Source organism: Channa argus, chromosome 12 (assembly GCF_033026475.1).
Source record: "Channa argus isolate prfri chromosome 12, Channa argus male v1.0, whole genome shotgun sequence".
Taxonomy (NCBI): domain Eukaryota; kingdom Metazoa; phylum Chordata; class Actinopteri; order Anabantiformes; family Channidae; genus Channa; species Channa argus.
Window position 1 is genome coordinate 23,386,933 of NC_090208.1, and position 26,459 is coordinate 23,413,391.

At 40.2% G+C, this 26,459-nt stretch overlaps 1 protein-coding gene across 4 annotated transcripts in view; it reads left to right on the top strand.

Annotated features, from left to right (window-relative positions):
* The window catches only part of LOC137137646 (RAS guanyl-releasing protein 2-like), a 36,217-nt gene that overhangs the window by 4,924 nt on the left and 4,834 nt on the right, over positions 1 to 26,459 (top strand). The window contains exons 2-14 of one of the 4 annotated variants that reach the window (XM_067524177.1): positions 7,553 to 7,685; positions 7,905 to 8,007; positions 8,353 to 8,409; positions 8,704 to 8,835; positions 9,291 to 9,441; positions 10,243 to 10,416; positions 12,939 to 13,055; positions 13,483 to 13,764; positions 16,770 to 16,844; positions 17,151 to 17,270; positions 18,532 to 18,647; positions 18,749 to 18,890; positions 24,388 to 24,424. In XM_067524177.1, coding sequence (XP_067380278.1) covers positions 7,616 to 7,685; positions 7,905 to 8,007; positions 8,353 to 8,409; positions 8,704 to 8,835; positions 9,291 to 9,441; positions 10,243 to 10,416; positions 12,939 to 13,055; positions 13,483 to 13,764; positions 16,770 to 16,844; positions 17,151 to 17,270; positions 18,532 to 18,647; positions 18,749 to 18,890; positions 24,388 to 24,424 — 1,576 coding nt within the window. In that variant the 5' untranslated portion in view covers positions 7,553 to 7,615. Of the gene's footprint in view, positions 1 to 7,552; positions 7,686 to 7,904; positions 8,008 to 8,352; positions 8,410 to 8,703; positions 8,836 to 9,290; positions 9,442 to 10,242; positions 10,417 to 12,938; positions 13,056 to 13,482; positions 13,765 to 16,769; positions 16,845 to 17,147; positions 17,271 to 18,531; positions 18,648 to 18,748; positions 18,891 to 24,387; positions 24,425 to 26,459 lie in introns of all 4 variants that reach the window. The other 3 variants (XM_067524176.1, XM_067524178.1, XM_067524179.1) reach the window with 3 other exon arrangements.

Genomic DNA, 26,459 nt, shown 5'->3' on the forward strand with positions numbered 1-26,459 from the left:
AATTGATTGAACTGAAACAATATAGTCCTAAACCTGTCCGTCAATACGTTCTTTTGTTAAAGCTAATGTTTTCCTCATTTGTGGATACATGCCCTTCCCCTACTGGTACATGGAATTTGTCAAGTCAAGATAAAACCTTCTGTAACAACAGGAAGTGAGATCCCTGACTTCAGCATGGCAGGACATGGAAAATGAACCCTGACCAGCTGGCAGGAATCACTTAAACTGCTATGAGATGAACTATAGCAAAAGATGGTGTGTCACGTTTGTTCTTTTACGCAGATGAGTCATGCGACCTCATGTTTCACTCATCACATAGCTAGAGATCTATGTGTGCCGGCACAAATGAGGGAAAGATCTAATGTAGACAAAGAAAACATGGAAAAAGTCTCATGTATGAAAATGAATGAATGCTCCTTGCACCCACACCCACTGTCTACATGAGTGTTAATAACACATTTTTACATAGTGTGGACTTGCACATAGACTATAGTTGCCACATTTCACACACGAATAACAACACACCCTTCCGGTATTTGTTATGAAGCAAACTTTCACATCTGGTAAAGGGACAGAAGTTTGAGCAGGAAGCCTCCCAACAAAGCACTAAAAACAGTGGAGCAACAACGACACACTGTTGCGTTTCGGAGGCCGGCAGACTGGAGCAGTGCCCTTTTTCTCACAGTACCCTTTTTTATTTGAAGTGAGAAGGTTGAAATGTGAGATATGAGAGGGTGCCAGATGTGGAACCGGATGCAAGACTTTTTCATTTTGGAGGACGTAATAAAACACCACACTCTGGCAGCTGCTATGTCTCAGCAAGACATTGTGAAATCTAGACATTTTTCCTCGTACTTCAGTCTATTCCCCTAAAATCTAAAATCTGCTCTCTTTTACATATTCAGAATTAGTAGGACTACTTCCATTTGTTTGGAGACTGATTCTAAGAGTTTTTTTCCTTGCAGTGTTTTTATCAATACGAACCCTCCCTCACTATTTTAGCCAGCAATCTCTTTCCATGTTTGACTGAGCCGAGGGAAAAATACAGTACACTTGCTTTTCGCCTCCCAGTCTCTGCTGTTATCTCCTATTCTCCCATTCCTCCTCTCCTCCCTCCGCATCCTCTCGCCCTCCCTAAGGAGCAACTGTAGCAGCTAATCTCAGTTTGCAGCCGGTGCCCCCCCACCGATGTGGCATTCTGCGTGTCCAGGGAAAAGGAAATGTTTCCCTTCCTGCTCTCAGTACCCTGCAGTCTGTAAATAGAGCCTGCCAGCAGTCGCTCTGTAGGCCCCTCTGGTGAACTATATCTGTCCCATCATTCAGCACCCTTGGTACAACTTCCTGAAACAAACTAGGGGGTGTTGGTCCAAAGATAAGGGTGTTGTGTGTGTAATATGAAGAAGTGGTGTTTGTGTGGGTTTTTTGGTCTTGTAGTTCTATCCACATGGCCTCAGAAAGACAGAACGAACGGATAAATCTAGAAAGAAAAGCTTAATGCGATAATCATCTTTGAAAAATTTGAAAAATTAATAATATTAACCATTGCAAAATAAGATGTCTGATTCTACCAGACTTTATACTTTACACTTAAACACACTTTACCTTTTGTGCCACAGTTTTTATGGTTACTCCATGTCCACTTGTGTCTCTGGTAGAATAATACTGCAGTTCGTTGTAAAATGGAGTAACAGCAGGGAACAGGCAAACAAGAAAAGAAACTTCCTCCTTGACAGGAAACAAAGATTTGTACAACAAAAAAGTCTTACAAAGTAAGACAAAAGTATTTTTCCACTAATATACTTTGCTGGAACGGATTTTTGGCAATAAACCAAAGTATTGGAGACAATGTTTGACCTCTAGAAAAAACAGCCGTTGTTACAAATCCATGGAAGATGAATGTACCAGGAACCCGTTTTTATGGCAAACTATAGTTGTCCAAGCATTCAAAAGATGTATCCTCGTGCCCAAAGTCGGTCCATCAACTGGCTTTTAGCTTTAGTAGAGCTAATAATTTCTACAAATGGTGGAGGGCAGAATCTAAATGGATTATTCACGTTTTTCAGGGTCTGCCTAACATCTAATCAGATTAAATAAGTGCATCTGCATTTTTACACATGACCATTATCCACGAAAACATCAATCAGACTTGTTTAACCCAAATGCCAGTAGAGGGATTATAAACTAAATCAATGACTGTATGCAGTGTGCGCATTAGCTCAGGGTATTTACTGTCATGGAAATGAGCCCCTTTGCGAGAAACAGTCGATATCAATATCTGTGTGTTCGTCAGTGTCTAACCATCAATCAGTTCTAGTGCTGTCAACACTGAAGATTTATTCATGAATGGCCTTTGTCTGATCGGAATTAAATTCCCTGTTTAATTCACACCAGACAAAGGCCATTCATGAAAGGCTTTTATCCACAAAGTTTACTTCATAGGATATAAAGTATGTGTTGTTTGATTTTGCAAGAAAATCCAAAAGTTAGTCTCTGTTATCCTTTAGTGTAATGTTTGTGTGCGTTTTCTAACTGTAAATCATCTTTAAAGGTTGTAACATGCAAAGCATTATGGGACATCATGTGTGATTTCCTATATTTTTTTACAATTGTTTCTCATAATGTTTTTTGAGTAATGGCAGGAGGCTCTGCTGTACAAGCTCCTAATGATGGGCTATGGAACATCCATCTTTCATTCCACTTTATGCAGAGCTTTAGTGCCTTATGTCGACATACACCACCAAAACATCAGCAAACCTCCACCATAAGTGACTGTGGGATTGGTGTTCCTCTACTCATAGGAGTTTTCTTTCTCACCACACATACCTGTGTCAATTATGACTAAATAGTTCAACTTTGGGCTCATAAGACCAGACAATCGTATACCAGAGCTCATTGGGTTTGCTCCTTAGTATCTTCCAAGGATGTGTCCTTATGTCTTTTCTCACAAACCATTCAGACTTGGGCAGACTATGCTTGACTGTGGAGATGTGGGCTTTTATTTCAGTTGCCTCGAGGGTCTTTGTTAGTTCCTCCCGTTTTTTGTTTTGGATTCTTACATAGCTCTTGAGCAAGTTTCCTGGTGCCTGTTTAAGAAATATATGTTTTTTGGTCTTCCAATTCTTGGAAGAGTCTTTTTTGGGTGGTGGTCTTCACAGCTGACACTCGTATCCCTCAAAGCTTTGAAATATTTTTGTATTGTTCTCCACCTTTAGATCTTCTGAAGTCAGTTTTTATGATCCCATTGTTTTTGTTGCTCACAGCAAACTGCTGTACACTGCAAATTCAAAGTGCAAGTCCAGCTTAACACACCTGGTGCCACTTACCAAGCATAACATTGACTGTGTTTTATTATCAGACACCTGATTTTACATATTAAAATGATTTAGCTGTAAAGTTTATTTTATCCTTGACCATTTTAGTTACTTCTCATGATAAATGGACATTTTTACTATCCGAATGTGCATTAAATATGTTGATGAAAAAAAACATTTGCTTTAGTCTTTTTGCCTTTTCAACATAAAGGGATGTAAACTTTTTTTACTCACTTCTTGGTGTGACTATGTAGATTTATGCTAAGTAACTAAAGAAACAGTGAAATGGTGTTTTTCTGTCTGGCCTTCAACACACTGCATATCCTGCCTGACCAGGACTGATCGGGCACCTGTCAACTTTCGTTTATCCCTGCTGTACGCTATCCCACACCCTAATTTGCCTGATTGATGGCCCTGGATTGTTGTCACCAGGCAACCAAGAATGGCACCAAAGCTCTCACAGTTTGTGCTACCTGATATCAGGCTGTGGAGAAAATACTTAAATAATGGTGGAAGCATGTAAAGGATAAATCACTCTCTGCATTCTCATGAAAGCACAGAGAATTGTTCCCAGGATTGTGACAAAGAGCTCCTGTCATCAGGATGATGAATGGTGTATTTGACTGGATGGCAAGATGGCATCATCGAGTCGGGCACAATCTGTGCTGCAGTGCCAGACTAGACTCAGTAAAAAGCAGGCCTAGTCTTTGCTAGGCTGTACAGAAAAAGACCCCTGCCGTTCTTTCTTTTTCGGTTTTTGTTTTTGTTTAGTGTTATGGCTCTGAGTAATGGATGCAGCAAGTTTTAAATCTTATTTAGCTCTTGAGGACAGACTGTGCTGAACTGAGCAGTAGAAATAATGAACTGAAACAGATGCAATTTTGTCACAAAGATGTCAGCTCAGATTTAGACAGCTCTCATCATTAATGGCTCATGTGGTGAAGGCCACTTTCTTTCCTATTATAATTATGACATTCAAGCAGTGGCCTGTCTTTTGGGACAGTCTACTCTGGGACTTTAGCAATATGTCTGAGCCAGGTGTCGCTGGTCTTGGGGTTTTTATTCTCTGAGGTTTTGTACTTTAAGCCCTGCTAGAACAGACTGAACTTATTGTGGTGACCTTAACATCTCGCTCAGGAACTTTCATGTCTATCTATAGCAACAGCACACCATTGTGATTGTGGTCTGGCTGACTGTTGTAACATTTATCTCACCATGATTAGACAATGAAATCTGAGATTTTAAGTTTTCAATTTCACATTTCCCACCTATGTTGGCTTTCATACATGATGATTATAAAGTATGATGAAAACTTGCACTGTACTTTCCTATCTTTCTCCATCTTTCCCCTTCTTCTCTTCAGAAATGTGTGTGTTTGTGTGGCTGAGACGGGTTGTGAAGCCTGTAATTGAGTGTGTCCGCCCACCATGTTGCAGCAGAGACAGCACAGTGGAAGGCTTCATTGTATCAGAGACAATAGATATGTACACATACTCATCACAACCTTCTCACAGTGCCACAAACCACAACACTAAAGAACCATTAGTATGGGCTCAAAAGAGAGCCACTGATTTTATGGTTGCAAATTAATATTCACAAATTCTCGCAAGATTTGTAATTGTAACACAACTTAGTGAAGGGTTAAAATATTTGCATTTGTAAAAACAAATGTGCAGCTGTAAGAAATGAATGGATTTGTAGCGTCTGAAGCAGAATCACACTGTCATACAGACAGAGGTCAGATGGTAACATCCCATTGCACACCCTGAAAGCTGTAGCTAATTTCAAGATGGACAACTCTGCTGGCTCCATTCAGTAATGGAGCTGGGTTTAATTAATAATGCTGTAGAAAGTGTGTTAAAACTAAATGCATGTACAACATGCCACATGTTATAGTATGGCAGAACTCAATGTTCATATGCAGGTTACTGTTGTGATAGAATAGTCCGGTCTCTTCACCTGCACAAAAAGCAACCAGGCAAAAACGCCCTGTCTGCCTTTGTTAGAAACATTGTGAACCTGATATTCTCACTAGCTGGCGCTTGTGTAATCCTAACAAACCACGACATTTACCACGACAAACATTAAAATGCTACATTAAACTACACAAAAACCCAGACTCATTTGGTAACAAACCTCTGCTGCAGTGGTTCTCAATCATGGTCCTCAAGGACTCTTGCTCTGCTTGTTTTCCAACTAACCCTGCAATACCCATTGGTGTTTACTGGCATCAGGTGCATGCAGTCAAAGGGAAGCTGGAAAATACCATCTCACATGAGGGTGGAGTGGAGACAGACAAAGCGAATTGCTATTTTCCTGCTACTGAACACACCTGATCCAGGTCGTCAGCAGGGAATGCAAAGCAGAGGTCCTCAAGGACCAGCATTAAGAACCCCTGCTCTACTTCGCAGGCTGCAGCAAGATGGAGACTCAACTCCACCTTTCAGGGCGTGCAGCAGGACCATTTGCCCTCTGCCTGTTATCGTCCAATCAGATTAAGGCATAAAGACAGTGTCAGACTGTGAGTTCATTGTCTCACACTCTGTGGTAAATGTCAGTACGGAGTTTTACATCTAGTTTTACTGTATTAACTGTGCATAATGGTACTTACACTACCTCAATTGTTTTTATGAAGACCAGTCATTTTTACAGGTGGAAAGATCTTTCTTAGAGATTGACAATTTGTTTTCAATTTTACAAAATCTATCTAAGTCCCTTTTGAGCCAAAACAGAAGTAGGTGCAGTAGATGTTGTGGATTTAGTGCCTAACTTTATGACTTACGAGGAAAACTTGTGGTTACCGTGCTTTCACCCTTATCAGAGATGAGCCAAAGTATCCAGTGTCTTTATCTCGTGTTTTGAGCTACATTGAAGACAGGATTATACCTCTTCAGACACAATAAATGCTTTCGGAATAGTCAGGCTGCTCTCTTAAACCATACATCCCTCGGTAATGGATTATGTGCACATCCGCTTTATGGAGTGGTGTGGTGTATATGTTATGAAAGTGAGACTGGACATTAAGCTGGTTGCCATGGTTCCCTGTTGCAAGGCCTTGCTCAATCGCCATTTAAAATTCTAGTATACGTTTTGTCTTTTAGTGCTGCAAAGAAAGTCCAAACAAAACCCAATGTCAGCATGCACTGTACTGCATGTTTTTTGATATGCCCCTATGTCAGGAACTAATAATACAATTCGGTTTCCTGTTGATTGTCTTTGTGGCTTTTGCCACAACGAGGCCAAAGCAGATAAATTATCTACTTACTGTCAAAATGACATTATTTGAAGCTCAATTTGCAGTTCATATTGCAGTGTTAACCACGCCAGTCTCAGGTCTCAGTGACGGGGGTTTAAATATACATTTTTATGTTTACAGAGCAATACAGGAAGAAACAAGTGCACTTGTTAGTGAAACTGTCAGCTAATCTGTTAGATGATTTTTTTTTTAAATTCATGCATTAAGTAGCATTTATTCATCACCACATACATACATAGCAGTCCCTAAAATCAGGTCAATTTTGTTACAATTTGTGAGAAACCAGACGATTCAGCTGAGCAAAACTCTGAACCAATTAACAAAAATAGTTTTGACTACACCCCACACCAGGTAGTGTCCCTTTAATCCTTTTTAATTATGTATCAAAATGTGCAGAAGAAAATGTCGATAATCTCTTAATGTTTCAATGTCAAACCTTTGTCGGTTCTATTTGTGTTTGGCTGATTGGGCAGATATGAGGAAGCCATAAGTAATGTTTTTATTATTACTCTTCAGTTCTCATATTGGCACCAGTGTGTAAACATTTTAACGAATGCCCAACATTACATTTAGTGGAAAACAAAGCCACTCACTTTATTATGCCATAATAAGACAATTCAAGCCTCTTCTGTGAGCTGGACCAATTAGATGGGGCTCCATCAAGTAGAATGAGTTTCACTGCAAAATGGACACCTGGAATTTGTTAGCTCAAATCAAACCCTCACATCAGCAGGGGATGACATTGACAGCCAGGTATCCCAATTAAATTTAACAGAAAACATCCTCATACCAGCCATAAATGTAAACAGCCGCTGATTATCTCGCTCACACTTGCTGTGAGGGGCAGCGTGCAAAATAACTGACCACACACATATTCCAAACATTTACCCAGTGTACACCAAATTTCATTTTCTCTCTCTTTTCTTCGTAATTACTGTCTTTTGCTTAGCTTTGATCCTCTCTTTTCATCTTCCTTTGTGCTCAGCAAGTGGCACGAGAGCTAAACCAGACAGAGGAAAACAGGGAAAAGACGATCAGAAGAGGAACAATGGAGTCCATATTGTCGGAGCAGTCGGCCACTGTGGATGAGTTGGTGGAAGCGTGTATTCAAGCTTTCGGTTAGTCATTATTTCCAATTTTTTATTTATCTTATTAATGTTAATTTCAATGTTAATTTTTCAGTGTTAATTTTGTGGAATTAATAAAACTGTCTTGTATAGAAACATACATTGTTGTACATAATGATGGTCAGGCATGACGTATATACAGGTTACTAAACTGGATACATGCTGACTGATGGTAAATCGTGCTTGCATTAACCTTTGTTCTTGTTTCAGATGAGAAGGGCACTTTAAAAGATGCTTCCCTGGTCCGAATGTTCCTTATGATGCACCCTTGGTACATCCCTTCAACTGACATGGCTAAGAAGCTGGTGCTCAAGTATCCTTTATTTTATTAGCTGCTACAGACATTGTTTGTACCCTTCTGCAAAAAGAAGAAACCACAGTTTTCTCTAAAATAACAACAACAACAACAAAAAAACTGACAAGAGAATGTTTTAAATAATTCGAAAATATATGGTTATTTTGGCAGTTGCAGGTTTGTTTCAGAGAATGTTTTGGATTTTACCTTTTATTTGTGGAAGTGCACCAACAATTTAATTCATGTCCGTTATATGTATATGTATATGTATATATATGAGAAAGTTGTTGCCAGAAAAAGGAGGAATCGGGTGTAATTTTACAGAACATTCGGAGAAAGGTTGCACCTTGACTTGGGGATCAGATCTCAAGAGGAGAGCTGCGCTGCTGAGCTTTGCACGAGAATATGCCACCTTCTCAAGTAATAGACTTTACTAGCTGTCTGACTCTTAACCCGTCCTATTGTCCTCTCTTGTGTTCTTTCTTTCTCTTTGTTTCTTCTTTTTTTTGGTTTTTCTGAGATATTTGGCTCATAGCTTTAAATTACAAACAAAATATATGAATTGAACATTGAGTACAACATTATGCCATAGATTGGTTTTAAATAAAGTCCTATTGTATCAGTTACTGTATATGTAAGCAAGTGCATCTTCCTCTAGTTTTCTCAGTATTTTTCATCACTTCTCTTTTTAAAACTGTTTGTTCTGCCTTGCAGGTACTGGATCTCTGAGTTTCCAGCAGAGTTCAATCTCAACCCGGAGCTGGCAGACCAGATCAAAGACTATAAAGACCTTTTGACTACCGAGGGCAACGAGCGCCAGAGTCAGCTCATTGACCTCGACAGTGTGTGAGTGAATTGGCTGCTGAAAGCTGTGTTCGTTGCTGACAGTCAGACTGAATCTTTCTGTCTGTGGGTGCTTATGTGAGTGTGGCCTTTATTGCCTCTTCTCAGATTCTATTCAGCTGTGCTATGCAGGGTCAGTGACTTCCTCTTTTCCCATAAAAACCATTGCAGTGAGACTTCAGCTTCAGTTTAGTGCTCCATAAGGAGGCTGTGTGAAGAATGTTACTGACCCACAGTGCTGCTGATGAACTTTTGCTCACATAAATTCCACATTTACAGAAAACTTTGTATAGTTGCAGTTGGCTTCAAATCAGTGTGTGGCGTTGTATTACTGTGGAGACCTTAATAATTGCAATCTGTCACTGTAGTCTAGCTGAACCTAGGGAGTGCCCACATAGCAATTCCTGATAATCTGTAATGGTGTTGTTCCAAAACATATGCTTTATCTCCCCTGTCAGGCCATCGTATAAATGGAAGCGACAGGTGACTCAGCGTGTCCCATCAGTGTCCAAAAAGAGGAAAATGTCCCTGCTGTTTGACCACCTGGACTCCAGTGAATTGGCAGAGCACCTTACCTACCTGGAGTACAAATCCTTCTGCAAGATCCTGGTCAGTTTGACCCACAGCCTTTGTTAAATCTGCCTGTGTAGTTGGATGTTTATAGCTCTGGAATATTTTGAATTCTTAAGTGATCCAGTATTTACATGCCGTACCGGAGGCGCTTTGTAGTTGCTAAGCAATAGAGGTTAAAATCAAGACTTACTGGCAGTAATTATATTTGTTGTCTGGACACATTTTGCTCTTTGGGTTATTTTGGGAAGCAAAGGCAATTGCTGGGTTTGTGCTGATTTAAATGGTGGAAATGTATTTTTTGATAATTTATTCAACTGGGATAGTGTTGGTGGAAAGATGGCAGTGGAAGTGATTTATCTTGGATTTGTCTTTGTTTCTATTCTAAAACGTATCACATTTAACATTGATCAAAAGCTACAATAAATAGAAATCTAGGTCTACATATGCAGTAATGATTTCTGCATTAAGGGGAAAACAAGTATGTTTTCCATGCTACTGCTCTAAGGACCAGTTTTTCGGCGGGAGATTACATAAATATATTTTTAGAATCAATTTGTTATTGCAGTGCCATAAGAAATGCAGGGGACATAAAACGAGACAAATTAAAAAGAATAATTAAAGTCAGTGTATAGTTATTTTCACAAGTGTGAAGTCTCTACCCTTAGACTACCATGTTTATTGGTAGTCTAAAGTTGTGCCCCTTCAGTCACATAGAATATGGTGATGATTGGATAAAAGCTCTTGTTTAGTTGTTTTAACTTACAAAACACTGGGACGTGAGAAGGATGTAGTTTTATTTCTAATAACCACAATAAAAGTTACCAATGCTCCACTTAGTTTCAGGACTACCACAGCTTCGTGATGCATGGCTGCACGGTGGATAACCCGATCCTCGAACGGTTCATTACCCTCTTCAACAGTGTCTCCCAGTGGATTCAGCTTATGGTGCTAAGCAAGCCCACCGCCCCACAGAGAGCTGCCGTCATCTCCCACTTCATCAGAGTGGCACAGGTTTGTCTCTCTTGGCCTCAAGTGAGGCTGTGGAAAGTTTGAAGGGGTGGGTTCTTGTGGGGTTCAGTGTGCATGATAAAGCAGACTGCGGAGGGAAAAAACACAAAACAGTAAATTAATGAATAAACCAGTCGAATGTAGAAAGAAGGGGAAAGACGATGTTGGCCTGGATGAATTGCACATACTGTTCACACACAGGACAACTTCATTTCCCATTAGGTGGCACAAAGTGGGAGAAAAAACAAGTTTAATTTTAAAAGGCTTTAGCTGTATTAGCAAGTTAAGAAGCTTGCAAAGATACTGCTGCTGTCAGGGGAAAACCTTGCATCTCCAGGAATTAAGGGCGACTGCCCTGTTTCAGCTGGAAATGCATTTTCGGCACTGTGCAAAGGCTTGAATGGCTCTAAGAGATGAAACAATTGAAGAGCATGCGAAGCATTATTTGAAAGGATGTAAATCGCCTAAATTTAGCATGCAAGACTTTGAGGATTGCGTCCCATCAGTCCTTCACTCGCTGGCTCAAATGATCTGTGGTCGTTTTAAGGGCAGGATGGCCCTAATCCTAGTCTTAATCGGCTCTCTCCCTACCGCCTCCTAAACAACACTGCCAGATCACTGAGTCTCTGAGCACATGTCTGGCGACTGTCATCCTTTCACTACAAAAACATCCCTTCAAATGGCATCCTGGGCTCCAGAGTAATTGGTATCATTTTGGCTTGATGGTATCATTTGCTTCGGTTTGCCAGATGGGCTAGGTTTTCCCTCCACGCCACATTTCACTCGTCTCCCCTCTGCGAGGGAGCTTCAGTCAAGCATAGAAAGCACAGGAGAAGAATTTCCATCCGAACTTCCTGCGGTGCTCTATGAAAGCGTCCTCATTACTAATTGCGAGTCTACTTTGTTATGTTTTTGTCATTAGAGATGAGACATCTCAGCCTGTTCCCATTTTCTGTATCCATCTCTTCATATGCAGGACAGACTTCAGTCAATCATCATTTATTTAGCACCGTCTCTGCAGGCTTCTCCACCTCCTTCTGTCAGAGTACATCGGTGCTCCAACAAACACAGCAGGGCTCTTGTCAGGAAAGCCCAGTAGAGTTCTGCGAAGTGTTTCGAGATCCTTGATACCTAGCACTTGTGTTTCCAGCATTTTGTGAAGGTATGACAGTGTAGAGCTGAAGAAGGACACTAATGCGGAGCTGCCTCGCTGTGTTGGCTGTAGACTAAATGATATGAATTTTAAAAGTTTCACAACTTTTTTGTGTTGGAAATTTAAGAGAATAGTGATAGACAAAATGGTTTTGGTAGCATGGCACACTAAGCACCTTAAACATGACTGCATGTCTCTCATATTAGACAGCATTCATTTCATTTTAGAATCACTCGCATTTGTTTGACAGAGAAATAGTTCCAGTAGTGAAAATCAATGTGTCCTGCTCTGAATGGGTGAGCACAGACACACCAGAGACAGACCATCCCTGCTGGAAACCCCCTTGTTAATTTTCCACCAATTACAAATGCTTCAAACTTTGGTATTCACAAATGTAGCCCAGCATGAGCACACGCAGGGGGAAGAACGTCATGTTCATGCTGATTTCAGATGTTGTAAAAGACAGCACAGAAGGTAGCCTCAACATACTTGACATTTCCCAAAGCTTCCCTCAGGGCGTGCTGGTTATGTCCCATTTCAGCTGCCTATTGCGAGCGCACAAATGACTCATATTTATTAACTATTTTCCTTGACTGCAGGGACTTTTGTGCTATAATTTAAAATGCAAAATGTCCCTTTCTTGCGCATTGACAAGCTCGTTTCCAGGCCGTTTCACAGCATTTTGTGTATGTATGTGCCTGTGCCTCTGGCTTTGACAAATACATGTTAGCAATCTTTCACGTGATGACAATGATTTGAGGAGAGGTTAAACTCCATCTGCCAGCCTGATCATACAGTACACTGAGCTTTCACTCTAAACTAAGTGAGAGGACCTTTCCCAGGCCTCGCTGACAGCAACGTGCATGTGCAGCGTGGCTGAAATCTACTCAGCAAATGCAGGGCTGCCTTTTACATTGCTTTACTAATCGATTGCAAAGGGTGTTTGAGCTGAATCAAATGAGCCCCCCGCCCCCACCTCACCCCCACCTAGCAGGCCTCCCACACAGCTGTGACCCCATTGATTTTCTGTGAGATGCCAGGGAGGCTGAAGGGCAGTTTGGAGCCCTGCAGAGTGCCATTCACAAAGTGTTAGACTAACTTCACATATACAGGTTAGAACATTCAGTAATGTCTCTACATACTCAGAATCCTGTGTGGATGGGAATGTGGGCTGCTGACTACTTCTCCGAAAGTCTCCGCCTTTGCCTTCCAACACTTTTATTTTCAGTTGCTGCATTTTTCTGTCTCCTCATAAAAAAATATTTCTCTCTTTTGGTCTCCCCAATGTCCCCTTTTGGCAACAGCTTAGACATTCAATTACTGTCTCCTCTTTCAGCCTTCTTCCTAAAATCTCCTCCATCTCCATTGACAGAAGCTGCTGCAGTTGCAGAACTTCAACACCCTGATGGCAGTGGTGGGCGGCCTCAGCAACAGCTCCATTTCTCGTCTCAAAGACACACAGTCCCACATCAGTTCAGAGACCAATAAGGTGCAGTAGCTGCTATCGTCCTCTCAGCCATCATTGATCTATTTCTGGCATCCAAAGCCAAACACAGCCAGACAAACCCAGCGTTCACTGCATGTCGATGCACTTACTGTAGCTAACAAGTGATATTGAATCTTGATACAGTAATCGACATCTCTGCTGTATAACTTGCCAAACTTCATACCAGTGCCCATTACTCCTACACAGTAGCTTTTTAAAACTACGAATTTGAGCCATATGCCTGGAAAGTTTCATACAACAGTTGGAAGAGTTACTGTGTCTTCTCAGTTATGTAAGTCCATCTGGAGCAAAGTTTACCAGAATGTTTGTGATTCTTCTAAACAACAATCCATTGGAACACACTCTTTCTTTCCTGCCAACTCTCATCTCACCCCTTTCCATTGTGTGTCTTGCTTCCACTTGACTACAGGTTTTTAACAACCTCATTGAACTGGTGACATCATGTGGGAACTACAGCCAGTACCGCAAGCGGTTTTCCGAGTGCTCTGGCTTCCGATTCCCCATCCTAGGTGTGCACCTGAAAGACCTGATCGCTGTGCATGTTGCGCTGCCAGACTGGGTCGACAAAGAGAAAACAAGGGTCAACCTGGCTAAGACCCAGCAGCTGTACGCCATCCTCCAGGAGTTGGCGCTCATTCAGACTACACCACCGAACATTGATGCCAACACGGACCTGCTCAACCTGCTAACTGTGAGTGAATGTTTGAATTTCAAATGTACCTGCAAAATAACAGCTTGCACCAGGCAAAGTCAGGTCCTGAATCAGGTGGCGCGAGCTTGTTATTCGTCACGATGTGCAAAAGAATTCAAATGCATTCATTAACCACCCAGACAGCCGTGAAGTAGGAGGAAAAACCTTTGAGAAGGATGAACACTTAGTTTAACAGGCAGCCTGTATGATACAAGGACTTTGTTCTGCTGTGATTTGAGTGGCAAGTGGTCAGACAGACTCTGCTATAGCCAACTGGGAAAAATGTGCCAGAGATTTTGCAGTATGTACCCAAAATATTCAGCGCATTAAATAGACGTGGAACAGAGTAGTCGGAACAACCTGTTTGGTACCTTTTAGAAATAAATTGTACCTTTCTGTTGGACGTGGTTATTGAGTGTATAATTATAACATTGATTATGTTGAAAATGATGAACAAGATGTATATTAATAGAAATAGGATAAATATTTTTTTTTTTTTAAAGCTATGATATTTTAACAGTAGGCAACAAAATGACATCAACAACTGTCTGACTTTTTTAAAAGCTCAGAAGTGGGCAGAGATTTGCTCATTGTCATACATGTGCCAGCACAACAATGATATAATTATACTAAAATGTGTCAATACTGGATATTTATTTTTACCAACAGAAAAGTAACTTAAACTAAACCATCACATAAAGTTAATGTCATGGATGCCCTGACCTTATAGGCTCCTGAGCCTTGGAACTGTTCATATTTCCTGTTTGAAAGAGGCGTAAAACATCTAAAAGGAAATGACCACTCACAGACTCAAACCAACCTGAAAGAAAATGTAGGAGCCACAATCTGTCCATGATACACCTTTATTTCTGCTTTTTTTTAAAAGTCGAAACTCAAATGACCTTGATGATGTCATTATAAAGCTGTTGGAACAGTAAGTAACTGAACGTCTTATTCAAAAACACATTAGCACTAACACTCAGAGGCCATTCGCACTAAATTATATTTAGCTGGAAGGTATTTTGCTATAGGAAGAAATAAGAAATATTACATTACTGTAAAAGTGAAAAGTGCAGTAATTTTGCAGCTTCATGCATTTACTCTTTGTCTAATATAGAAGCCTCCTCCAGTATATAATAGCTAAAATGTGGAAATAAGACATAATTTGACAAAACATACAACTAGTCCTAAGTAATGCATGAATTACATATTTTAGATGATAGTTATCCATTAACTACACTTATAACTCCAATAAATGAGGATATTCTGTGCTGAAATCACAGAGTCTTTCATTCAGTGGGACCTCTCTAACTGCTAAATTGGAGTGAGGCTGATCTGAGCTAAGGTGGTGTTTTTGCACTTTACACTATACTCCTGATGTGTGTGTGTGTGTGTTTGGCAGATGCAGATACAGATACAGTTTCTTGATTTTGTGAAGGGGAGATTTTTGAGTTTGAGACCAGCTTGAGTGATTGATTCCTTGGGAATGAATCAATCACTCAAGCTGGTCACAGGTGTTCATGTGAGATTTCAGCTGCCTTTTTTCGCTTGTTTGTTTTTTCTGTCATAATGAAAGAAGAAAAAAACTCGACAGGTTTTATAGCTTAGGGGCATCAGGAACGTTTGCTGGACAGAGTCAATACCCAATTAGCTTATGCCAGTGATTATTGGAGTTGATTTAGTTTGAGCCTTGCTTGGCTCACAGCAAGGAGAAGGAAAGAAAGTCAATATATCCTTCAGAACAATATAAAGGAGAAGGCGTGCGTGTGTAGAGAGCTCAAGAAAGTGAAACATACAGGTTTAAAATTTGATTTCAGTTTTTCAAATGAAGGAGATTCTATTACTGTATATCAGTGCGAATGTGGTAAATTTACAGTTAACCTCGAAATACTGTAAGAGCCAGTGAATCAGAAAAAAGAAGAAATTCCCTTTTTTCCTTTCTGTACTTACCACTTCAACTCTATAAAACCTAGCAAATGCAATTGCAGTAATAGAAAAGCCCAGAAAAAAATGATATGAGGCCAACAGTGATTGCCGTGGATGATTACGTGTGGCAGTTAGCTGTGATGTGCTAACTGGAGCAAAAAATAGATGATGCTCTCTCACCTGTTGGCATAGTTGCCGTGTAAAAGATGTCAGGACTTAACAACTCCTATAATTATCAGATCTGCGTGTGCAAGCAGCCGTTTCTGCTAAATACCTGGCACATAGTGAGGTGTGAAAACTGAAAGAGTTGATAATTAAATATTATGAATGCACAATTGTTTGTCAGTATCAAAAAGTTTTCATGGTTCTGGTTGTGTCTAGTTTCAAGTATGAAGTGTGTAGTAGTATTCAGGGCTTGTTTACCAATTACAATGCACATTTCTCACAGTACTACAGTATAGTATGCAGCCATGCAGATAGTTTTGGTTTTATTCACCGAGGTTTTGAGATATGTATCCTAGTGATTGATGCTGATACTCCAATAGCAACACATGGAGAGATGAATAAATATTTAGCAACTGTTTCAGTGAAGGTAAACAACATAGCCACTGGGGATCTGTGGATACTGGACAGCAGCTTTATTTGGTGTAGTTCAGTGACACAAATCTGTGCAAGAATGTATTTTTTTTTTTTAGTGGTAGAGAGATGATTCCTGAGAATGAAGAGAGACTGTATAAATCCTGTCTGCATGTTCCAAAACATTTCATGCCTTAATGGATGCTAAATGAAGTTCAGTATATGAGCTAGGATTTTAACTCTTGAACTTTCTAAAACGCATCTGATAGTATTTAGTCAATGACTGGTGCTGCTCCAGATAACATGTGTCCTAAACTTGACGTGTTGTCAAGACATTTCACGAACCTGTGACGAAATCAATATCTAATCTGATGTGTCACTCAAGTGGTTTGAGACGACTTTGTTGTGGATTGACGCTATATAAATAAAGTGGAATGGAAAAACTGTGATTCTGTTGTGCAGTGACAGCATGTTAATGCAGCTCTATGTGCTGTTCTGTGCAGGTATCTCTGGACCAGTACCACACGGAGGAAGAGATCTACCAGATGTCTCTGCAGAGAGAGCCTCGAAAGCCGGTGGTGAGCAGATTACAGATGTCATACCACCACTGGCACTGATATATCCCCCACTGTTTTGTCCTTAAGGCACTGAGTTCGGTTTACCATCTAATATATGGCCAGACAGTATTCACACTGTATCCTGAAGGGCACACATGCATATTGAAAATCTTTATTTTTATTCTTTCATGACATTTCTCTCCACTACAGTAACTCTTGATCTGCACAGTGGTTGTCATTTCTCTCTTTTCTTGCTAAAATGACAGTGTCTTCCTCCCTGTGTTTATATTGATCTTGGGGTCTTTGGTTTCTTATCGGCTGTAGCAGAACTCCAGCCCTCTTCCCACGCCGGACCCCAAGCCGCCTATGATTGATGAGTGGGCTGTGTCGGTGAAGCCCAACACAGACCCAACGATCATAAAGAAACACATAGAGAAGATGGTGGAGGTGAGTTTCTCAGTCTCCTCTTTCAGGACTAATTGTGACCTGTGTGCTTCAGTGGGATGCACTGAAAGGCAAAGGGTCAATTATCTGCTAGGATGAATTGTTGCTCTTTCTGAGTTTGCTGACTTTCACAAAAAGTATCGTGGTAGTGTTAGGTAGACACTAGGTTGATCTAAATCTCTGCTATACTTATACAGCTACATCTAATGCAGATGAATGCTTTGTTTCGGTTGCGCTTTCCATTATATTAACATATCAGTGTGGGGTAAACATTTTAATTTAAAACATAACTCATTTTATTACATACTACAGTTATAGTAAAAACAGCTAACGTTGTAACAGTCTGGTTTATAGAAAATTAGCACTGGTAATTTACCAATATTTATTAGGATATTGTGTTTGCATGTGGCCAAGACATGTATCTGCTAAAGGGCAGTAGACCAAGTATTGCTTATTGAACTCGTCATAGATGTCTTCATACTGTCTTCAGAGGCAAAACTCCAGATGTTTTGGTCAATGATATCATATCTGAATGCTGAGTTGGCATGTGTGGCACTGAACACCATCATAGAGATGACATACAGAGGTCACTGGGAGCCAGGTTGTGTAGCTATAGTTCATGTTTTACTAAAGAATATTGAAGATGGGCCTGAATACTGAATAAGTGTAGTACATTTATAAGAAAATGCAGTAGTTCCTACATAAATGCAGTGAACTAGATGTATAAGGTGACATAAAGTTAAAATTCAAGTCAGAAAATTTCATTTACTATAAGTACAGTTCTTTTGTGGGGAATATTAAAAAGAAACATAAACCTCAGTGGACTTGGTGTACCAAAGTTTTTTTCCTTAACCACTTCTACTTGCTTTCAGACTGCAGAGCATTACTGCATCCTGCAGTTAAACATTTGTGGACAAAAAAAAAACAAAATTATTGACTTTTATTTGTATTGCAATTGATTTTGATAGCAACTCCTTTGCCAAGAGGCACACTGTCTCACACTATCTACATTAATCATGCAGTATGTAGTACTAGTACAGTACAGTAACTTTATGCAGATTCTGTGATTAGTAAAATATTATTCTGAAATCATTTTGATTTAATTGATATTTGCTTGGTGTGTTTGTAAGAAATCCTTTCCTTACATCATCTTTTAAATTTCTTTTAATCTAGTGTGAGACAATTGTCCTCTTGAGCCTGATTCTTTCACAGGGAAAGTCAAAGTGAAACGCTTAGTCATTAGTCCTTCACTTCATGCTTACAGTCAGTCTTCAAGAACTTTGACACAGATGGCGACGGCCACATCTCCAGGGATGAATTTGAAGCGATCAGGAACAACTTCCCTTACCTCAGCAAGTTTGGAGAACTGGACAAGAACCAGTGAGGTTTTTCTCAGATGTTAAATCACATTTCCAAGCAGTTTACAAACCGACCCAAGTAGCAAACTCACACCTCTCTGTTGTGTCTTCTTTCTCTCACAGAGACGGGAAGATTAGCAGAGAAGAGATGATAGACTACTTTATGATGGCAAGCTCTCTGCTCAACTGCAAGATGGGTTTCATCCACACTTTTACCGAAACCACCTACGTGAAGCCCACATTCTGTGAACACTGCGCTGGCTTTGTGAGTAAACACACACTTCTCACTGATGATACACTGATGATATTTTTAGCTTGCGCTTCTCTCACTTAGTAGTGAAATGACACAAAACACTATACATGAGTGACATCGAATGAAAACTGGATCAGGTGTATGTGAAGTTTAGACACAAATATAGATACAGTATTACTTTTGAAATGCCTTGTCCAAATTGATGGCACATTTTAAAGCCCATAGAAAAGGTCAAAGGTCAGCTGTGCTTACCCTGCTGTTTCACAGCAATGTAGCTGTATAGGCTATGCGCGCTTCATTATTTGTCTCTGCAGTCATCGGCAGTGTTAAGGCCCCATCCCTCTGAGGTCCCTCCTGTCAGGTCAGGGCAATGCCAATTACTCTGAGCTACAGCCACACACTGCTGAAGTTGCATTCTGGGAAATACAGGAGGCAGCTAATTGGACGAGATGATAACCTTCGTCAGTGTTACACCTGTGTGTGTGTGCGTGCGCGCACTGCCTTTAACGTCCCCCAAAGTCCCCCAAGGAGCTCAGAGTTATTAAGACACAGACAGTGAGTCAGCACTCAGCTGTAATGAGAACAGGAACAGGGTCCTTATATTGAAGCACACATTCTGAGGTGACATCCCATTCATTTCTCCAGACTGCATATAAGCCAAGGAAAGACCACAATGCTCCAAAGAGAAGTGTGCCATAGATCTCTTCTGTTAACACTCAAAGGTGCAACATTAATGCAGAAAGCTCACAAACACCCATTCTCCAGGGAGAGCGTGAGCATTTTCTACCCGCCAAGAGGGGAAACTCAGAATAGAGCACAGGGGAAGATAAGGATTCTGTCAGTGTGCCTCTTCCTTTGAAAATATCTGTGTGTGTTTGTGTCAGATTTGGATAGACCAGCTACTTCCTCATCTGCCTGCTTTGTGCTTTCCTCTTGGCTCCTTTGCAAAAACAATATTTCCCCGCGGCCCATTTTTCAACACTTGCCTCAAACACACTGTACAAGCCAAGCTGGGCCTCCTGTAAACACAGCATAGTTCACTCACCTTCAGTGTCTCACACGGATCTTCATTATCTTGGTCTGTTTTGCCCGCAGCCACCTTTGGCCTTAACATCCTAATTAATGGCACACAGATGAGTTTTACAAAATCCGCAAAGTGAGGAGACACAGAACCGGGTGTGCCTCATCGCATCTCAGGAGAATACCGCAATTGTTTAAGTAGAGGCTCAGAGCACTTTTATTTGAGAGGCTTTAGCAGTGTGTGATGCACAAGTCCCTTTAGGATTAAGATACTTTAGCTTCATAGAATTCGAATGAAAAGAGCAAAAATCTTCTTGCTGCGAAGTTTATATACAGCATGACAAAGACTCATCCCCACTGGAAAAAACAGTCGATTAGTATGTTTGAAAATGTACTTGGTGAAAAATATGCTATTAAAGTCGCAGATTCTTTCCAGGATACAGGTCTTGGCAATCTGTCTCATATTATAAAGCAGCTACAGTAAATCAGCCACATTTTTGGGTGGTGATCACACCAGCTCATTGATTTTGAAGGTCCCAAGTAATAATTTCATGCATTTGGTGCATGCACACACCAGCACTTTATGAAATAAACTAAACAAACTTTTCATGGGCATGTTTGGGTGACCTGCCACGTAGCCCATTTTTGGCACCAGAGTGCGATGTGCTAAGACAAATCTGTTTCACCTCCCTGTAATGTCAGCTATCCACACTAGATCTGTTCAGTCCTGTTTATGTCGTGCTTGCAGTGAAGCACGGATCTGAGCGAGGGTGGTGAGAGTTTTTCCACTGAGTAAATCACATTACAAAAGTTCACACAATAGTTCAACAGTTTAACAATGATCTGCTCTCTTCAGAAGACTTTGACGAGAAGAACGATTACTCCACTTGCTCTCACCCCCCTTTTATGTCCATACATCACAACCAAGAGACAGGTTGTCTTTGCCAGTTTCCTGGCAACCACTTGGTGACTTCAGGAGGTTGATGCTCCCATCCGAGAAACTGTCACCACATATAGTAAAGTACAGTGATATGCTGTAAAAATGCAGGTTTTATGGTCAGTTGAGACCCAGGTTGAGTTGTTTGGCCACAATGACCTGATGGTAGCATTAGTATCATGCTCTGTTTTGCTGCAAATGGAACTGGTGCGTTGTACAGAGAGGGTGAAATAATGACAGAGGAGCTTTACCTCAGAATGTTTAAGCGTAACCTCAAACTATGGGCTACATGGATGAAACTTAGACACACTTAGGTGTTCCAACAGGACAACGAACCCTAACATACATCAAAGCTTGTTTTATAATGGATAAATCAGGTTTTTACATAGTTCGGACATCGAGTATAAAAAATGTGTGGACTGTGCTTCAAAGTCACAGACAAAGTTAATTAAACCAGTTCTGCCAACAAGAGAGGTCAAAACTTGCAGTAGAGTTCTGCCAAAGGCTTTTTCATAGCTACCAAACATTGGGTATGCTGTTTGTTACTAGTTTTAACCCTGTAGGTATATTTTAGAGCTTTTGTCGATGTCCAAAACCGTAATTAAAGATGTATATTGTACATACAGTACATCATCAGTCATTTCCATGAATGGTGTGTGTGTGAACTTCTGTTTGGCGTCTATAACTGTATGTGGAGTCTGATGAAATAAATAAAGAGAGAGAGAGAATAAAAAAGCTTCTTTGAGTCCCAGTAGAGAATGTGCTGTGAGTTGAAGTTGAGAAATATCAAACTGTTCCTGATTTCACTGTTACATTTCACACACCTCAGTGTGTAATTAAATTGCCTGTTTAAATCTGCCTGGACTTGCCATGATATCAGGCAGTTCAGGAAAGCAGGGGGACAGGAAGTGACTGGGTCAATGCAGGAGGGTTTTAAAATCCTTTTAAGAGCTGCAACAACATCTCTTTTTCGAAACTCACTCAGCATACAGCGTCACAACACTCTGACCTAAAAACACTGACAACCGGAAGTATAACATACATGATAAACTTTTATCTTCGAAATTTGAATGTTTTTTCCCCCACATAAATCAGTATGTCATTACAGAATAAGAAAAACACCTTTTTACTTTGTTGATGTCACAGAACCAATATGCTTCAGTATGTTGAATGTATGTATATGTATGTATGTATGTGTGTATATAAATGTGAAATTCCAGGTGCTGCAGTTATAATTACAAACACTAAAAACCAGCAGCATGTAGGATTTCTCCTGCATTTTCTCACAGTGTCTCATTAATATCACATGTTATGTCTTACAACAAATATTATAGGCATATGGATTATAGGCTATCTCCCATCAACAACACTTATCTCTTATGCAAAGAGTCTGCAAAGATTTATTATGTATGTCAGTAAAATAACTGCAGAAATCAGCAAAAATTCCCATCATTTTGTTTTGCATATAACGTTAACAACATACAAATGAAAAAATGTGATGCAAATATGTGTTGATTTGCAGCTGGTGGAATATATTTAAGACCAGAGTTTATGAATATTGGAAGATATTTAGGAGCAAAGGCAAAGAGTTTGGTCAACATAGACTTTATGTTGAACTGCAAATAGTTTTTAAAATGTGATATAATTTTTGATAATATCGTATCTGCAACAATGCACAAATTTACCTACTATAATTACTATTAGATTTCCTTCTTCAGCATCTAATACGTCATACTTATTCATCTGAAATTATGTAAGCAGTAGATTCCAATAATAATAATACATTAAATTAAAAGTGTGGGCACTGGTAGTAAAAGCATCAGTTCTGTAAATGCTTACAGTAAACGGTCAAAGGAAAGTAGCAAGTCAGTGCGGCTTCACCTTTTGTTTGTTGTGAATTGTGTTTTACAGTCTACGACGGCAGTAAAGGTCAGAGTGTAGGCAGAGCTGTGATGATAGTTGTGTTTAGATGTTCTGCTCGTAACCGACTTCTCTTTGTTGCAGAGCCTCTGGCTGTGCTCACCGTTTCCCAATGAGTGTGCATGCATCTTCGGGTGTATGTGTGTGTGTGTGTGTGATTGCATGCATGCGGATTTGGGTGTGTGAAGAGGTCAGGATATTTTGTGCCTCCTCAGATGTGCCAGTGCAGTGTGTGATCTCCAGCTTGGCTCTTTCATGTCATTGTTCCCCCACTGTCTGTGTGCTCCCCACGTCCTGCTTGATCTTGGTCCCCCTCCACCCCCGCTATCCCACCAACCTCCCCTCTCTTCCCCTTTCTTTCCCTTCCATCTCCCTCTGCTTCTTTCTTTAGGTGCTTGTTTGCAGCCTCAGTTAGCAACAATAAGGGGATATCGAGATGTATGGGTATAGATATCAAGGCTATATGTTTTTTTTTTTTTTTTTTACCATGTTTTAGCTCATTTACTGCTAATTCTGTATACTCTCTGCTTACTGCCAAGCATTTTGCTTACAGTATATTTTTAGATGAATGTCCTACCTTTCTAAGCAGGTATTGGTTTACATTGATTTCAGTTCACACTTCATTACAGCTTGGAGAACCTTAAAGCTGCTTTTGACAGGTAGTACATTACATTGCATCCATTTTGAAGGTGCTGAGCTTAGGAAAAAAATCTTTCATAACAGTATCAGAAATGAGTATGTGTATACACACGGATGATAGATGATGATCATACTTCCACTTTTGAAAACTGTTTCCCTAATTACATCATATTAGCCCTAACTCAAGTTTAGAGGTAATAAAAATGACAAACTGTTCACTTTAATGTGTGAGTTAAACTTTGCAGGTTGATTTTCCCAGATTGTAGTAATTGTAGTGAATTATTTGTTTGGAACAACAGCTTGTCACTGGGGCTGTACTGTCTAGAAGGCCACATTTGGACCCTTGTGGTAATAGCTGTACTTAGTTAATGATAATTGCATTATTGACTTGATCATTGTAATAGCAAATGTTCTTAAACAACAGACTATCTCCTAGAATTATACCTTAGATGAATAAATGATAAATATGTGTAATTTCTACTGATTGTACCTTGTACATGTACTTTTTTGGTCCTTAAAAGGTACACATAGTTATCTTGAGGTCCAATAATTAGTCCTAGGCGATACTTTAGTGTAGATTGTACCTTTGGGGACAGAAGTTGACGCCTGCTATAGCTCTAGATCTGTATACAGTAGTTGGGAGGGATGTAATTTATATGATATTTATAGTTTACCAACCACTACAGTCTTTGAAAATGCATGTGGACTGGATGTGTAGGTTGTGTTGCATTTTTAGTCATCGTTACAAAAAATTACAAAGAAAAAAGCACAACAGTTGAACTGAGAGCTGTTCTCATTGTGGAGAAGTTATCACGCAAAACGTTTTTCATGTCTTTCATGTCCATCAAAGATGGTAGGAAAGTAAAAGTATGCACAAATCGAACTTTTTCTGCCTATTGCATCAGCTTTGTAATCTCATCATCCCTCTTGAAATGAAAAGTCGTTTAAATTAACACCAAACCTTGCTACTTTTTGCTTTTTCTCATTTTGTAGATATGGGGCTTCTACAAGCAAGGCTACAAGTGTAAAGGTAAGAGAGCAATTTTTTTTAAGTTTTATATCTGCTGCACAGATAAAGGGTGCAGCCTTCAAAGAATTAGTTATTCTTTTCGACATAATTGATTCCCAGCCATCTCACACACACACACACACACACAGATGCACACAACCTCTGTAGATAAATCCATGGATTTGGAGCGCTGCGTAAATGTCATCAACGCCGAAAGCATTTTGCAAATATATTGCACTGTTTTACTGTATGACCACACACAAAGCTCTGTTCACTTACAGCTAGATAAGCTCCGTCAGCTGAGACCACACAGCACAACACACTCAACACACAATCATTTGCCCTTTCAGGGCTTCCAGTACACTACTATTTGTGGAAGCTGATTCATTTCACAAACGTACATACACAAAGGCGAGTGACCTCCTCTCCCATCCTCATGGTCATTAGCTCCACAAACACACACACACACGCGCGCACTTTCTCTGTGGATGTGCTGCTGCCTGTCTGTGCTAATGCTAGAAATTAAGCGGTGATGATCCGCAGACATGGTCAAAGCTTTCTAACTGACACTACCTACGTTTTTATCCAAATGTGCAGCAAAAACCTTGTAGCTGGTGTCAAATCTAAGATGCTAATCATGTTTCCATCTGTGGGACAATAAGTAACTGTGAATACAGCTCAGCCATTTCATTTCTTATTTATTTATTCAACAGACTAGTCCCGAGTCTGATTGTATGACCCTAAAGCAGGTTTTGGGTTGCAGAAGCATTGATTCCTCATTCTTTGGAAGAAGTTAAATATAATTTCCATTTCATAATAATCCTCAGAAAAAGGATTTAAATGTGTGCAGAAGTTTGTGTGTCAGTGGATGTAAAGCATCTCTTCCCGTCGACAAACAAGCATTTTGATGACCCACTTGCTCTCGTTTCCTCTTTTCCTCAACTTTAACTGCTTCCTTATTCATTCAGGTTCATCTCAGCTTGGCTAACTCACGCTTGTTAACCAGCTTGCAAGTTATCATCGACATTTGAGTTGCATAGCAACTGGAGTAATTAATGCTCTTTGGGGCCTTTGAGGTCGTGTGGTGTGTCACTGGCAATAACACACAGCGCACTGCATCTTGTGTTTACGGAAGAATAAAAGACACCTGTGTGATCACTGCTTAATTTCTCAATTAGTAAGATATATTCCATTTTAACCAAGGCTAATTTTTTTTATATAAAATACTGCACACTCTATTTAATTAGGGCTCTTCTACACAATACTCAGAGGGTGACTAGACTATTTAAAGACAAACAAACGAAAAAAAGATTGGTTCTTATGAAAGGACTGAAAATGGCTGTGAGGTAACAAATAGAACAAGCACAGAAACAGATTCATACACACACACACACGGAACACACTCATATCCCTGAGCCGTACACTCTCCCATGTCCTCTCCACCCTGGAGGACTGTACGTCTGTGTGTCGGACTGGAAGTCTGTGAGTGTTCTGGCTTGTTCCAGTGCATTAATGAGTCCACAGGAAGTCAATGAGAGAGCCCCACAGCTATTCATTCCCATTACCTTTTTTAGTCCATACTCAGGGAGGTAGAGAGAGTGGCAGGGACATAATTGAAATGAATCACCTACCGCAGTGTGGGAGCAGGGTGTGTTGAGAAGTCTGGATGTGTAGAATCTGCAGTAGACTTCAGACATTCAGACTCTCCAACGTGAGAGGCCTCTCAGTGTCTCTCAGTGGGGGTAGAGTTCTCCCAACAACAGGTTTCTGCTCTTTTAATTCAAAACAATTCAACTTTGATGTTACAGCATCCAGCTGCAGGCTTCACATGTTAGAAACAGACATATAAGTGGTATCAGTCTGACTGAGAGTATTCGCCAAGAATGCCTTTGAACCTATTTCTCACCCACCTATTCTTGCGGTCTTTTTATGGCCTATTCTAATGTTTGTGGATGAACTATATGGCCGATGAAGAGGTGGAACAGGTGGAACACACAAAAGAACATTTACCTAAGAGAAGAAAGCACAATGAAGCCAAACGTTTAAAAAGGAAAAA